General features: G+C 34.0%; 1 protein-coding gene and 1 long non-coding RNA gene across 3 annotated transcripts; both read right to left on the bottom strand.

Annotated features, from left to right (window-relative positions):
• Positions 1-2,907: 2,907 nt before the first annotated feature.
• Positions 2,908-4,431, bottom strand: LOC131639113 (protein SHI RELATED SEQUENCE 6-like). The gene is made up of 2 exons (XM_058909618.1): positions 3,579-4,431; positions 2,908-3,457 (listed from the first exon to the last, which is right to left on the bottom strand). Exons 1-2 carry the CDS (start codon positions 4,255-4,257, stop codon positions 3,156-3,158), a joined length of 981 nt encoding a protein of 326 aa, XP_058765601.1. The 5' UTR covers positions 4,258-4,431; the 3' UTR covers positions 2,908-3,155.
• A 4,901-nt stretch (positions 4,432-9,332) lies between these two features.
• Positions 9,333-16,465, bottom strand: LOC131639106 (uncharacterized). Of its 2 annotated transcripts, none has more exons than XR_009294867.1 (4): positions 15,611-16,465; positions 15,271-15,508; positions 14,921-15,092; positions 9,333-14,807 (listed from the first exon to the last, which is right to left on the bottom strand). It is a non-coding gene; the product is annotated as an uncharacterized LOC131639106 (long non-coding RNA). The 2 variants fall into 2 exon arrangements; XR_009294868.1 differs by having other exon boundaries at positions 15,997-16,465.
• Between the last annotated feature and the right edge of the window lie 580 nt (positions 16,466-17,045).

Below are 17,045 nucleotides of genomic sequence, written 5' to 3'. Positions count from 1 at the left end.
AGAATTTTGAAATAATTGAAATTAAAGAAATTGTTATCATATGAAATAATAAAAAAAATTAGAATAAATTCTGAAAAAAAACGAGAATCAGAATTGAATTAAGTTTACTTTAATTTAAAAGAAAAAAATTGTTGATATAAGTAACGGAAGAAACATGCTAAAATAGTTCTTCGAAAATATAATTTATAAAAATTACATTCAATATTGATATTTGAAATTGATAATGAATATAAAAAAGCTTATATTTATAGATAGTAAAAGTATTTTAAAAGAAAATTCTATTAAAAATATGAATAGAAAATTGTTTGTTGATTGAATAATAAGTTTTTCTTTTATGTATACACATAATAAAATAGTATATAAAAATATGTAAAAAACACTTTAAAGAAAAAATGTTATAAATAATTAACTATATAAATATAAATCCAAATAATTAAAAATTAGATAGTATCACATAGAAAAAGAGGTATCACCAAACCTCTTAATTAGATTAATGATATTAGAAAGATTAATTATAAATAATGAAAGTAAATAAAGTGAAACACAAAAAATTATTAGTTTAGTTGGTTAGGTTACATTAAGTAGTAAATGGGCAAATTATTGGAATGTAAATGTTTGTTCGGTTAACAGGTTCCAAAGCAGGGTCAAATAGTTAGGATAAGTAGTTTAAAAGTGTGACAACAAAAGGTGTTAAAGAAGTGTTGAATTGTGTGTGGAAAAATATCTTGAACCATGTGGATTGCTCTAATTATCCTTCTGATTTTGAAGGATGTCACCCGAGAAGATGTTTTCTTCAATTAGGATTGGGAGGTTTATGGTGCATTTTCTGACTCGTTATTTTGCATGTTTATCATGAATCGACTGTATCGTTTTCTTCATGGTGTCTGTGTATTTCTTTTTTGCAAATCTATATCTGATGTGGAAAATGAAACTGCTTGGAGAATATTGAGGTTGGACCAGGCTTATTTGAAGTATGAGGCCATGCTTAACAGTCCTAGCAGGAAGGAGACGAAATTTGTAATAGGTAAAGGTGGGTCTTCATCAACTTCGGTATATGTAGGTGCATCTGAAAAAGTTGAAGATACAAAGGGAAAAGGAGTTGTTCAACTTGGAGTAGTAGGAGATAGTGAACCATTTACTCCGAAGGTTAACATGACTGGAGGTAACGAAGCTGGAGGAGTTAAGGCCGGGGGAAAAGGGTTAGAATGGTGTAATTACTAGAAATAAAGCGAGACAAGTGGAGAAAGGGTATAGTTAAGCAGGAGAATAGAAAACGAGGAGACTAATTCTCTTGTAGCTTGTCTAGAAGCTATTCGACTCCTTTTTCCATTCACTTGTTGCCTAGATTTTAAGCTTTATCAAATGAATGTTAAATATGCTTTTCTTAACGGCTATATAAACAAAGAAGTCTATGTCTCTTAACCTCCTGATTTTGGGGATCACAAAAATTCTTATTATGCTTTTAAACTCAAGAGAGTCCTCTATGGTCTTAAACAAGCTCCAAGAGCTTGCTATGAGCGCCTTAGTGGATATTATATCAAATAAGGATTTAATCATGGTAAAGTAAGCATCACTTTGTTTATTATACTTAAAACAAAGCATATTCTTTTATATATATGGGATGTACCAAATGAGAACTTTGATTTTTTTTTTTTAAATAACCATGGATTAAAAAAAATTACGCAAATAACCACGTTTCGAAAAAAATTACACAAATAATCAAGTTTCTGAAACCCTTAACACCAAGGCGCCATCTCACATGGCTTATTCCCTTTTTTTTAGTCCTAGGCGCCATCTGACATGGCACAATCAGTCCCAATAAGCCATGTCAAATGGCGCCTCCCTTCAACTTTTAGGAGGAGGAGCCATCTCATATGGCGTCTCCTTGTATATTTTTGTTCAATTTTCCATTTGAAAATGCACCAAGGCGCCATCTGAGATGGCTTATTGCAGAAAAGTTGTACATAGGAGCCATCCCAAATGGCGCCTCCCTTCATCTGATACAATGGTGGCGCCATCTCACATGGCGCCTTGGTGTCAATGTTTTCTGAAACTTGGTTATTTGCGTAATTTTTTCCGAAGTATGGTTATTTACGTAATTTTTTTCTAATACATGGTTATTTAAAAAAAAAATTCGAGAACTTTAGTTATAATGAGAATTGAGAACTTTTAATAATAGTCGCACGATTTAAAATCAATGTCTTAGATTTTACTTAAATTTTAAGAGACAGTAATTAATAGATAGATTCTGATTTAAATACATATCACATTAAAGCAAATTTGAGCATTAATTTTAAATCGTACGGTTATTATTAAAAGTTCTCAGTTCTCATAATAACTAAAGTTCTCATTTGATACGTCCATATATATATATATATATATATATATATATATATATATATATATATATATATATATATATATATATATATATATATCCTGTGCAATAAACAGATTCTAAAAAATAACTATATCATATCCAATTTTGAACATACAAACAAACAAAAATGAGGGACAGACGAGAGAACTAACGTCTAGATCGGCCACAAATTAAGACTTGAAAGAAAACGGTGGTGGAGTTCATGTACGGAAATGAGGGTGACGCGTAAGGCCACGTGCGGTGGTCTTATAGAGTGATACTCAATTGGTTCTGGACGAACTAGACGCAACAATCACAATGGTGATTTCATCCGTGGAGAAAATAGTCTATAAGCAGATCAAACACTGATAAACGTTAAACAACCTCTAAATATGAAACAACTAATGCCAAATTGTGACGCTCTGAATAAAAAATTACTACAAGAATTGAGACTTTTTTTTCTGCATGGTTTTAAATTATGTTCCCCAAAAAAATGAATCAAACTAACCATTATACCTCTACATAATTTAAAATGAATAGCAACGAAATTTGTGATGCAAAATGGCTTATTCTTTCCATCCTCTCCTTTGCCATCAAAACACACTTCAAAGTTCAAACACTAATTTTAGTAATCTCAACCGTTGAATCAAGATTACATAGACAATACAACTCCACAAAATCAAATTTCAAATACATAACAAGAATATGAAACGTCTAATCTTCACCCAAACATAATCCTAACAGAACCAAAGATCAACAACACATGAAACAAATTGCATGTTACATTAAAGAAACCTCAACAAGCAGAAGCAGGGTAAGCACTAGTTGCTGGAACATGAATTGCAGAAGAACACTCCCTACTCTTTCCACTTCCATTACTTCCAAGCTGCAACTCCGAAACACAACCCATTGTTTCATCTTTTCCATCCACAACAACACCTTGATCATAAACAAACCCTTTGAACACATGCCCATTAATACTCACAGTAGCCAAGTAAGCAATCTCATCTTCATCACTCCCAATTCCAGAAACTCTATGACACTTGAATACAGCTGGTGCAGTCACATATCTTGGCAATGATTGCTTGAATCCAACATCTGCAAAACATTTCAAATTATTACCAGTGTCACCGTCTCAGTCTCATGTCAATACAAAACATTTCATATTATTACTGGTGTCGCTGTGTCAGTGTCGTGATTACGTGAAACATAAAAGTACCTTGGTGACAAGAGCTAGTTATATCCAAGCTTAAGCTTCTTCTAGAAGCAGCATTAGAGCTTGAACTATGAGAGGTAGCAGCAGCAACATTATCATGTGATGATGATGCCATCAAAATCCTCTGCCTCTTACTTCCGGAAGAGCCATCACTGTCACCACCACCTTCAACCACCACCGCTCCATTCCGGTCTCGCCGCATGGAAGCCGGAGTCCACGTGCTCTTCACGTGAGTACTACAATCAAACCCACGACTCTTACAACAAGTCCTGCATCTCTTAAAGCTGCAATCTTTCTTAGCTCTGTTTCCGCAATCTTGACACACCCTAAACTCACCGTTTTCATCGCAACCCATCATCAGATTCTGAATCTTTTGATCATCTTCTTCAACCCTTTTGGGGATTGAATTCATCATCATCACTTGTTGTGGTTGACACATCTTGAGATTCCAAAAGTTTGAGTCTTGATTATTATTATTATTGTTATTGTTATTATCAATGTGAGTGGTGGTTAGGAGTGGGAAAATTCCAAGACCAACGCTTAGAGCTGAGGATGAAGGTAAGGGAAGGTTGGGAGGATGAGGAGGATGATCTGATGAAATGGGTTGGTTTTGTTGTTGGTGGTGGTGGTGAAGTGATGAAGGGGTTTGAGCTATGAAAACTAAGTCTCTTAAACCGAACATGTTTTTGTTTTAGACTGAGATTGTTGTTGTTTGAGGTGATGAGTTTTTTGTTGTGTTTAGAAAATGGAGATTTTGGAACAGAAGTGGATTGCTGCTATAGGTTTGAATTCTGACACTGAAATCTTCACTTACATATTCTCTGTTTTTTTCTTTATAATTAAGGCACCAAGGAGGAGTTATTTATTATGGGAATTTGTTCTTGTGATTTTAATTACTATTGTAACAAGTCTCTTTATGATGTAATGTAGTACTATTTAGATTTAGAATAGAATTAGACTTAAATTACAATTTTAATCATCATATTTTATCTCATTTATAAAATTAATTTTGCTATTTTAAATTCAAATAAAAATTAATGAAGTGTTAATATTTGAATTATTTTTATTTATAATATTCTACAAAATGTTACCATAGTTTTGATTGGAATTCAATTTTAAACCTGTAATATTGTTAAATCTTTTAAAAGAGAATTTTGTTATCTATTATAATCCTTTCAAATTAGAGAGATAAGAATTTACATTAGTCAGGTGATTTTTTAATTTTTTTTTTCACGATATTTTTACTATCTACGGTAATCTTTGCAAACTAAAAAGATTAAAGTATACAGTTATCCGGAAGATATTTAAATTATAAAAAAAATTAAATATCAAATAAAACTAAAACTATAACTAAATCTAGTAATTAAAATATTTATACAATTTATAATTTTTAAAAGTTAAATTTTTTAAATAAATTTTTCATTTAAATAAAATATGTAAAAAATTTAATTAAATGATAGCCTTTAAAATAAGGTGTTTATTTCTACTATGATCTAAAATATTAAAATCAAAATGTACTCTTAATTTATTTGAGAGGATCATATTCTCTCTCCCACATTAAACCTAACTACATAAATAAAAGAAGTTAAATATATTTAATTTTTTATTTCAAAATTATTCCTATTTTAATTGTTTAATATTATTAATAGGTGATAATTTAATTAAAGATAAATTAATAATCATATTAATTTGTTAACCAAATTAATTAATTATTATATTTAATAATAATAAAAATTGTCTTTTTTAATTATAATTGAGAAATTTTTGTTATTAAATATTTAATTGTAATTTAGATGACCCAATCAATGAGTTTTTATAATTGTATTTGGTTTTAAACCAAAAGTAAAGATTTTTGACCTCTCTAAATATAATTCGTCATTAATATTAAATTTTATTATGTTTTATAATACTACTATTAATTCTAATTTAATTGTAATTTAGATGACCCTATCAATGAGTTTTCATATCGGATACCATAAAGTTTGGCATGCATCATCTCTATCTATGACGAAAATAAAAACAAAAACAAAAATGAAAAGGAGATAGAATAAAAAGAGGACCATACTGTAATCTAGATTAGATATTATAGACTTTAGATTCTACATGTAGAGCATGATGACAACCTACCCTAACTCTAATAGCCTCATAGATAATAGGTTCATAGATTTGCCTTATTGGAAACAAAATAGCCATAGCCATAGCCCCTAACACCTATAACCCTAGGACCAAAAAAACTATGGCTAATAAGATGAAAGTTGGCCCCTACTTTCATGTTTTACACTTCACCTAAATGGATCAATAGCAACGTGTCATAGTCAGAACTTCTTTATCAAGCTATGCATTAATTTATTTTTACGGCCATATTATCATTTTGTATAAACTAGTCTTCCTATGTATGTACTAACAAATATTTATAAATTAAATAAATAAATAGAATAATTATTTACACAATGTTTAAGATAATTTTATTTATATAAAACTAGTTATAAAAATGAATTTAAAGGAATAGTAGATAGACATGTAAAACAATATTACAAAGATGATCAATCAAAATTTTTATATTTTTCATGTCATTAATATTTTAAAAATAAAAATATAATTTTGTGAAATAAACGTTTTTTATTGATCAATTGATACACGTAGGGAATGAATCTCAATCCCGATTTATTTTGTCTGCATTATGGTAAGGAAAAGGAGTCGCTAGACCATCTTTTGGATTTCTGTTTTGTGGCGAAGTTTGTTTGGAGACAAATCGCTAATTGGTGTGGACTAGATATTTGCAATGAGAATCATGGTTGGCACAACTTCTTATGCTAGTTCAATTATTTTAAAGGGAAGAATGTCAAATGCTGAAATGAAGGTATTATTTGGATGGTGGTGTGTTGGAGTATGTGGAGATCGAAAAATAGAATTTTGTTTGACTACGTATTTGTGATGTCTTCGATATCGTGTGGAACATCAAATTGTGGGCTTGGAAATGATCTTTCATAGGCGATAAAATGCAGTTTTCACGAGTTTTGCAAAGCTCGTTTGAATTATTTAATTTAGGTTTCATTTGGATGATAATTTTGCCTATCTCCGAGTCCTTTCTCGGCTTTGTATTGGGGTTAAGTACCTCTAGTGTTCTTTTTTATATATAATCATTGCTTACAAAAAAAATTGATTGATAGTGTAAAATTATTTATATTATCAGTGTATATTAATTTTTTTATATAAAATTTATTAATTAATTTTTTTATCTTAAATAAAAAAAATTTACAAGTAATATATACTATTATAGTCAAATAATATGTTTTAAATTAAAAAATTTAAATTACAATCACAACTAAAAATAATAATATATAACATTTTTTAATAAATGTGTTTATTATTATGGAGGTATTTTACAAAAATTGAAATGTATTTTTTTTAAATAGATTACTTTTACTAAAAAAAACACTAATCCTCCACATAAACAAAAATTTATTATTTAAATTTAAGTAAATTATTTAAAATAAAGAGTGAAGACTCATTTTCGTCTTCACATAAATTATAAAATTAAAATTAATTTCTCACAAAAAAATTATTTAATTCTTATAAAATATAAAAATAAATAAAAAATTAAATATATCTTTATAAGGAATTGAATCCAAGACATTTAAACCACACCCTCTAGCTTTACCACAATGTCAATGTACATTATTAACCACATCCTCTAGTTAATATATGTTATTAATATTTGTATTGATGAATATTTAACTTAATCTCTTTGTCCCAAATTATAAGACACTTTGTAAAAAAAAATAGTCCCAAATTATAAATGCAATATTAATGATATTTTTTCCAATATACCCTTAATCAATTATTACTATTTCTTCTTTTAATTCTTTAATTTTTTCTTTCAGGTGTAATTAAGAAGGACAAAATTGTAAAGTCATACAAAATTTATCTTTCTCATCCAACAGTAATTACTTCAAATAATCATTTCCTTATTTATTTATTTCAAATAACACACAAATAAGTATTTATTAATTTTAAATAGAAAAAAATACTTTTTTACTCCCTTAAGTTTACCTCGGAGTCCAATCTAATCCCTTATCTTTAATTTTTTTTTAAAGTGGTTCTTTAATTATTCAAAAAGGTCGCCTTAATCATTTCCGTCCAATTTTTACTAACGATCCTTCCACCGCATTCATGGCTATAATCCTGATCCCTTGTACATTGACGCCATGCCTAGGGCTGCAGGATACGTCCTCCAAAGGGGAAATCAGAAAGTGGCTGCATATCGGGTATACCTCGACCGCACAGCTCACGATGACATCAAATGGATGCCCTTCAGTGATTATTGTGATGTTGTCTCATTCGACCGCATCGCATTATATTCCGAATGGTTGACATGTGGGACTAACATCATGGTAAAATATCTGTCGGAGCGGTGCAAGCGACAGTTTGAACGTGTGCAGATGATATCAATATCGCCATTTGAGGTTGCTCTCGACACCGTTATCCGTCGAGAGCACACTGCTATCTTTGAGGATTGAGCGCGTAATTTAGTCCTAGAGGATTATCGGCGTAAGCGGACCACCCAAAGCTGGCGCTATGTAGATAAGTACGTGACATAGTTTTTCGAAGTGTCACATTCTATCATGACACCCGATGCTCCTGGGCGTCCACCTAGGCCAGCGCATGAAGAGCTCTTGGAGAACCAACAGGCCGAGGATGACCAAGTCACTGATCTCCCGCCGATATGCCAGCGGATACAATTGATTGAACATGAGCCGTTGGACAACGGGATCATGCAGCAGGGCAATCTAGAGGCGGTTGCCATCATGGAAAGGATTATCAGTGAGGCATCTAGTGCGGCGGCGTATAGGAGGCAGAGGAGGATGCAAGGAGTTAGGAAAAATTATGCATACTCAGTAGTAGTAGTCTATGTTTTATTTATTACTTTTTTGGTGTTGTAATATTTCTATATTTCGCACTTATCCCAAACAACTATTTTAATATTTTATTTTAGTCTACGTTTTTTATTTGCATTACATTTTATTGGTTCAAGGTATTACGTTGTTCCAATTATAACAATGTAAAATTTTAGTTTTTTTTCAAAAAATAAAGACTCAGAGCACATTTCCCGTGTGCATATTTGAAACTGGTTTAGGGTGTTTTTTGAATATGCATATGCGAAACAACCTCTTATATTTTAATTCTCACGTTTAAATAATAAAACTTGGAAAAAACATCATTTCAGATATGCATATCCGAAACATCTTTAAATGTGAAAAGAGTGTCTTCAGATATGCATATCTGAAGGGTATTTTGGAGTTTTTAGGGGTGTTTTCACCCTATATGGATGCAATGAAAAATTCTCCAAAAAATTATTGAAGCTTATTTATTGGCCCAGAAAGCCATCCACCAACAATATTCCATCAGACTAATAGGATAATTTAACTTGCCACCCCAAAAATTATACTTGACACCCCACCATATGTATGAAATGACCTAAATGTCTAAAACAAATTTATTACCACATTTTAGGAAATTTACGTGAAACACCAGATTTTTCAAATCTTTAGGCGATACCGGAAATTTGGCGAAAACAAGTAAGTTTTCGGTAGATTTTCCGAAATTTCTGGTAGCTTGTACCGAAAATTGTGAAATTTCTGGTATTTTCTACTAGAAATTTTGAAATATTTCTACCGGAAATTTCAAAATTTTCGGTATCTTTATAAAATTATAAAAATACAAAAAAATTTGAAATTTGCGGTACAATGTCCCATACCGAAAATTTTGAAATTTCCAGTATTTCTATTTAAATAAAATGCTATTTTGCTTATATTTTTAATTTTTTTAGTGCAGACTAGAGGCAGAGATGGTACTGTTGCGGGTCGGGCCATTGATAGAACCGATGCTCGTGCTCGGGCAGCTGCTGATGAGGCCGGTACCTCAGTGTTATGTGCTGGACGAGTTCCTCCGACCGGTTCTAACCGAAAATGTTGGGCTGAGCAGGCGGGTAGGGGGTTCTGCGCACCTTACCGCCGGGGTGGTAGAGAATCAACTACTGTGGACGAGAAGGTGGTTTAGGATGATGTTGCTGAGGTTGAGGCTGTTGTTGAGGTTGAGGCGGTGCCTGTTGTTGAGGAGCAGATGCCTGTTGCTGAGGAGGAGATTGTTGTTGTTGACGAGTAGGTGCCTAGAATTGAGGAGCGAGTGGTTGTGGTTAAGGAAGGGGTTGCTGAGGAGCGGGTGGTGCATGATACGGATACCACCATTGTGCATCTACGGAGCCATCAGTACACACTGATGGAGCTTTTCTAGGAGGACCTTCTGACAGGTCCATTTTGATAGGATATGCTGACCATGCCACTTATAGGATATGGCAGGGCAAGGTATGTAACATTGCCTAAGTGCTTAATTTTTATTATGCAATTTTTATTACACATTGTGTTTTAATTGTATTTTTTTGTTAGATGAGCGTCCAGTGTTGAAGCTCACTTCTCACAGGTCGAAGTTGAGGAACTTCCCCGATAGACCGATGCCTGAGCAGGTGGCGAGGATAGTTCGGGACTTCCATTTGATGGACTTTGCTGGATGCTCCCTGACGATGTTGGATGCCCCTCTATTATCATCTTTTGTTGAGAGATGGCACCCGAATACATCATCCTTCCATCTTCCATTTAGGGAGATGAAGGTGACTCTGGATGATGTGCATTCTCTATTTCACCTTCCGATAGCTGGTACATTTTTCACATCAGTTCATAGGGACCAAGTGACGGCGGTGCACATGGTGGTGGATGCTTTATAGGTTGATGAGCTGGTTGTGCTTAAAGATTTTGGTGACACTCGGGGCTTTCACCTCAAGATGTCTTGGTTGAGGAGGGTTTATCAAGAGCTTGTCAATGTAGGGAGGTACTAGACTTCCGCTAGGGCGTACATGCTACATCTAGTGACATGTACTCTCTATGAGGACAAGTCTAAAGTTTATATAGATGTCCGCTATCTATCTCTATTCAGCGATCTTGAGACCCCATGTTGGGCTTGGGGAGTGGCAGCATTGACGATGTTGTACATGGCGCTTGATGCCGCATCTCGTCCTGACACCAGATAGTTTGCTGGTTATCTGGGCTTGTTACAGGTATATATTCTTACATGGTTTTTTGTGTTTTATTATAATTTACTTGGACTTGATTATTTTTATTTATGCAGTGTTGAATCTACAAGCACTTCCCTCACATCTGTGAGCGGAATACCCAGCATTGTGCGACTGCTGACCCTTGTGTGAGGAGGTGGAAGGCCAAACAGACCCATCCAGGAGGGGTGATTGAGTACAGCTGGAGGCTGGATGCTCTAACGCGGGATGATGTCATTTGGACACCGTATACAGGTCACCGCAGTCATCTTCCTTTTGATGTATCTTCTTTATATTCAGGGTATGTCAGATGGGAGAGCCATGTCTACAGCAGTATGGTTATATACAGGGTATCCCACGGCCGGTCCTAGAGACTCCAACTGATGGCATTAATCGTTGGTTTCATAGTCACATCCTTAGCTCCCCCGTGAGATCGTTGATACATCCGTTGTGGTTCAACCGCCTAGATAGTGTCAGGATGGTTACTTGGAGTGGTTCCTCAGTGTGTCACACTCTAGGGTCATACCACTTGCCGGATTAGTACTCTGAGCCCTGGAAATTTGAGGGCCCTTCCTCATAGCCACCAAGTCAATACCTTGCAACTCATCATCCCCTTTGCTCATAAGAGTCTCATAGAAGGCTAAGACTTCATTCTCAATCTCATCTTGAGAATTAATCATTTCCCCATCATCTTTTAAGAGCATAGTCAAAGATTTAGAAGTGTGCTTTGCTCTAATAGCAGCATGGAAAAATGCTGTATTACCATCCCCATCTTTCAACCAATTAGTCTCAGCCTTTACTTTAGAATAGAGTCATCCACCTCTTGCCAATAAACAAGTTTATCATAACAGATTTTAACTTCCTCAATAAGCTGCTTGTTCATTCTATCATTTGTCAACTCAATCTGAGCCCTCTCTAAATTCTTCCTAGCCTGCAGGATATTATCTTTAGACACATTGAGAGATTTATTCATTTTATAGCGAATCGGATGGAGCCTCTTCAACTTGGACCAGAGAACATACATAGGTCTACCTGCAAGAGGAATATTCCAATTAGCTTGAACTATCTCCATAAAGCCATCAACCTCAGTGACACAATTTATAAAGCTGAATATCTTTTTATAGCGAATTTGATGTTGATTAGTGAGAAGCAATAATGCATGATCAGAAACATGGGGAGGGAGAATCTTCAGGGTATAATCAAGGTGATTTTGAAACCAATCAGCATTAGCAATGACTCCATCGATCGTGGAATAGATGGCCCCAACAAGATGCTTATTGGACCAATTATAGTAATCACCACTACTGTTCATTTCTGAAAGGCCCTTATTATCCATGAAACCCTAAAGATCAATGAATTCGTTCTCAGTAACCTTCTGGCCCCCGATCCTATCTTGAGTCTTCAAGACATTATTGAAATCCCCCAGAATTACCCAAGGGCCTTGAAGCTGAATGTTGCTCAGATCATTCCACAAATGTTTCCTCTGATTCAGCTTATTCATCACATATATAGCTGTTAGCCAGAAATGGGACTTCCTTTGCACATCAACAACTCTGCAATGAATCATTTGACTGGTTCTGGACACCACCTGTACCTCCACATTATCAGGATTCCAATGCATCCAAATCCTACCATTATCATGCTAACTATAGTTATCAGGAAAGAGGCCCCCTATGTGGAGCTTATTCCTTATGTTAATAGCTTGGTCAACTTTGACTCTAGTTTCCAACAAAATATTGATATCAGACCTTAACTCTAAGAGACGGGAGCTTATCTCTTTGAGCTTTCCAATTTTATTCAGCCCCCTCACATTCCATGAACTAATCATTAAACAAGATTTTGTAGCACTAGGAGATCATTCAAAATCCATAGAGCATCAAAACCATTAGCACTTAGCACTGAAGATTCAGGTTCCTCTACTTCTATTCTTTTACTATGATCCCTGCCACTTTTATTAACAACAGTCCAATTCTCATTTGTTTGCTCAACTGTGGCAGTTTCATCTACTTTACCAGATAGGTCCTGATCTTTATTCTCAACTAGGTCATCAAGGGGTGGTGGCGTGTTATTCTTAACAGGGGAAGATTGAGACTTGTTCTCATCTGGAGGCTTTGATTTTGGTTGCCAAATCTTAACTTTAGGCTTTGGTTTATCACAGTTGTGGCCAAACTTCTGACATCTACCACAAAAGATAGGGCGCCATTCATATTCAATAGATTGTTGCATCTTTTCTCCCACATTTTCCCTAATGGTTATCTCAGTAGGTAAGTCCTTTGTAATGTCCATTTCAACTAAAATCCGAGCATATGAAATGCGTAAACGATTTGCAGTGCATTCATCCGTCACTAGCTATGGGAACACCAAGAGCACTCCCAATTTTGTTGAGACTCGTTTCTCCCTACAAATAAAGGGAAAGATTTGGAAATTTTACCCAGGTGGGAAGAGTGCGAAGAAGATCAGTTTGAAGATTAAAGTCAGGTCTTCATTCACGGATAAGCAGAGGCATATTCCTGATAGAATAGGGACCCTTCATCAGAACATCGTCCATATCCCTATATGACTTAAACCTAAGGATGAAATAACCCTCTTCGTGATAGTATATATATATCTGGTAATTGGACAAAGTTCCAGCTCTTAATCATAAAATTTTTAACAGCGTACATACTTAATTCACGACCCAGGGCATAAAGAACAAGAGAAGGTTGCCAGAATAGAATTTCATCCACTATGTCTGCCTCCTCAATCGATACTTCAATCCCTCCCTCAACGAGTTTGGGAGCTATGAATTTCATACTACGACCTTTAGCATGATTCCGGTTATCCTTGAGAACATCAACCCACAACTTTCGATCTTCATTCAGTATTAGGGCTTCACCTGATTTGGGATCTTCATTACCTTTTTCGTCAACCTTCACAACTAGCTTGCTAGCACTAGCTTTACCGCTAGCATAAGGCAAAGAACTAGGCGGCAGAGAATGGCTACTGGGATGCATATTGTATACATTCTCCATACCAGTATTTGACAAAAGCATGCTCCCAATAATTATTAAAACCTTGCTGCCCTTGTTCTAAACATGTAATTTGAGTTCCCTAGAATTATATATTGGAACCTTGGAAGTCAGAATATCAATACTGATATGGATTAACAGAGCATATATATTAATGAATAGTAAATTCTGAATCACAATAATTCTCCATTTACGAATCGAAAAAGGAGAAGAAAACTTATCGAATCAATGGCGTTTCCAAGTGACAGGACTGAGTGTGAACAGTTTGAATTGATCGGGAACAAACATCGAACTCAGCTAATGCTGCTCCAGGAGAGTCCTCCCGACCTGGGTCAACTCGCCTCAAATCCTCTGCTGAATACTTCCAAATATCATACCACGTTGTTTTACTTGACCGATTTACCATTCAGAGGAACCCCAATCTCTTAATAGCCTTGTGATGTCTACATGAGAAAGATCAGGTTTCACCAAAAGAATATTCAACCCTTCAAATTCATCTTCCCTCACCCTCATTTGTCTCACACGCTGGATTCATATGATAGCACCACAAGCGAGTCATTAATCATGGCGAGTTGATTCAGCGAGGCTATTCAATATGAACATTTGTACTGAGTTAATTTGGTGAAGCCATTTCATAATGAAATTCAGACCAGTTGAAAGTTAGACTAGCCGCTATTATAAAGCTTAACATAAACAAAAAGTTAATTTGGAGGTTCTATTATGGAAGTCGATGCCGACTTCCAACTTGCAAGTGACATGGACACTCACCATATTTCAAACTTCCTGTGTACAAAAATAGTTAGACTCTGCAAGCATAAATCATAAAATGTATACAAGGCATGAAATGGAACCATATATTATAAGATGAGTAAAATAAAATAGTTGCGGGTTATCTATATAAAAAAATAGGAAGAGTGTACAACATAAGCTACAGTTCAAGCCAATAGTTATGTGATGAAATTGGAAACCTCACATAAATGAAATAACCGAGAGAGGCTGAACTATAATGGATAAGCTTAACACAAATCTCTCAATCAAAGATTGTGAGGTTACGTTTGAAGTCAAAGATTCTTGAGATTCTCTCACCCGCAATCTTCAAGTCAAAGATTCTCTCATTTGCTACATTAAAAAATTACATATTCCATCAGTCAAAAATCATAGAACAAAAATCAAATCTATCAATATAACAAATAAAAACAGACTTGGAAATGTATAAATTTGAGATTTCACACCTTCCACCTTTATTGGCAAAATTGCTTCACTTGCTATCATGGAGATAGGCTCAGAAACAGGAGCACTAAAAGATATGTCGCCCATGGATTTTGAACTTCCATATTTTCAGCTAGTCCGCATCATTAAAAGATATGGCATGCTTTGGATTGATGGATGAAGCAAATAAACTCACTACAAATATAAGAGAAACAAGCAAAGCACATCTGTTACAATTAAAGTAGAAATTCCACTCTCCAATTCATACTATCATACAAATAGAAAATCATATAATAGCAGAATATTTAAATCAGAATAGTTTCCATCCAATATAACCAAAACTGTTTATTTAACCTGAAAACACAGGTTTTACCTGAGGAATATTGTACTTAATGAAGTAGTAACCAAATGTCTTTTCAGTCAAAGGATCAACAAGCATCCAGAAGCCATCATCCTTAATAACACCCATCTGATTAAATTTTTTCTAATAACACCTTCAATGTTGCCATCTGATTAAATTTTTTCTAACAATAGGGGGATTATCCACTACTATAATGTTGCCAAAACCAATACCAAACTCATTCTCCTCTTGAAAAACTTCTTCATCATCACTACACCATAAATAATGGAATCAGAAATTTAACATTGCTTCCTAGAATATAATTTACATGACCACAAAGTATAAAAAAGCAAAAATAGAGAAGTATATATACATCTCAATATGCCATGTGGGAGGTGAATGGAATTGAGATCAACAATAGATAAATCAATTTCGAGAAACGATGCTTTGTCTTCAATCTCTAGCTACCAAAACATCGCCATGTTTGCGGCAGAAAGTATATTATCATGTAGCTAACTGTTCTCACATTAGAATTATAACCGCAAACACAAAAGAGATACAAGAATGGGAATTTAATAGAAATAAACATGGAAATAGAATTTGTAACAACATATACACATACGTCGGAATAGATCTGTACAAGATCCTATAAGGATTGGTTGAAACTATACTAAATCAATGCCGCAAATCGCGATGTGCAATACCGGGAGGTGGAAGGAAAATGATGATAAAAGAAAACAGGGTTATTGAGATACTCACTGTTTGCGGAATTTTCCTTCATACGATGATGGATTCTTTGCGTACAATTTGCGAGCAGCTTTTGGTTTTCACGGCAAAAGGAGTAGAACGGCTGGTTGCAGAATTATGGACTACAGAGCAACACAACAGAGCAGCAGAAAATTTGATTGCGGAACTGCGGATTTACGATTGAACAAAGAGAAAATGAAGGTTCAAATGATTGCTAGGGTTGGTTATTAGGTTTCATATCGATACCGACATTGAAGAGGTGTGATTCTAATTTTAAATCATTGTTAGGGTTTGAATATGAATGAATGGAAAAAATTAAAAATGAAAAGGTTTACGAAAAACTGAACGGAAGGAAAAAATCAGAGAAATTTAAAATCAAAGCTGAGGAGACTACAATTTGGAGAGAAAAGGTTGAATACGAGAGAGTTAAGGTCACTTAGGGTTTCTTTACGAAGGAGGAGATGAATATGATTTTTTTTAATTCATACGGTAAGTTAATATTATTATTACTATAATTATTCTTGTTATAACAGATTTTTAAAAATAATAGTACTATCATTTAACGTTAATAAAATTTTGTTTATATTTATATATATAAGAGATAAACGCGTGCCGCACAATTTTGGAAAGTATTGGTAAATAGTGGCGGTTGAAACCGCCATTTCCGCCGTAATTATCCATAAATTGCGGCGTTTTAAACTAACCGCCACAATTTACACGATTTTTGTAGTGTGTGATGGAATCTGGCAGCAGTGACACCGCCTTTTTCTTTTTCGGACGTCCCCGTCCCATCTTTCGTTCTTAATTTTTTTAGTATAGTTATCGTATTAAATTAAATTATTATTATTTAATTTAAATTAGTTAAATACTTTTAAAAATTAATTGATTATTTAATTTAAATTAACTATATATTTTAATAATTAACTGAATTACTATTAAATTAATTAATTATTATATAATTTGAAATAATTTGAAATGAGTAAATATTTGTTTGGTGGTTATTTAATTTCAATTAAATATTATTCTATTTATTTATATTTGATTTATTTAGTTTATTATAT

Source organism: Vicia villosa, unplaced genomic scaffold, assembly GCF_029867415.1.
Source record: "Vicia villosa cultivar HV-30 ecotype Madison, WI unplaced genomic scaffold, Vvil1.0 ctg.002532F_1_1, whole genome shotgun sequence".
NCBI classification, from domain to species: Eukaryota; Viridiplantae; Streptophyta; class Magnoliopsida; order Fabales; family Fabaceae; genus Vicia; species Vicia villosa.
The sequence above is the reverse complement of the archived record's forward strand: the minus strand, read 5'-3'. Positions and strand labels throughout refer to the sequence as shown.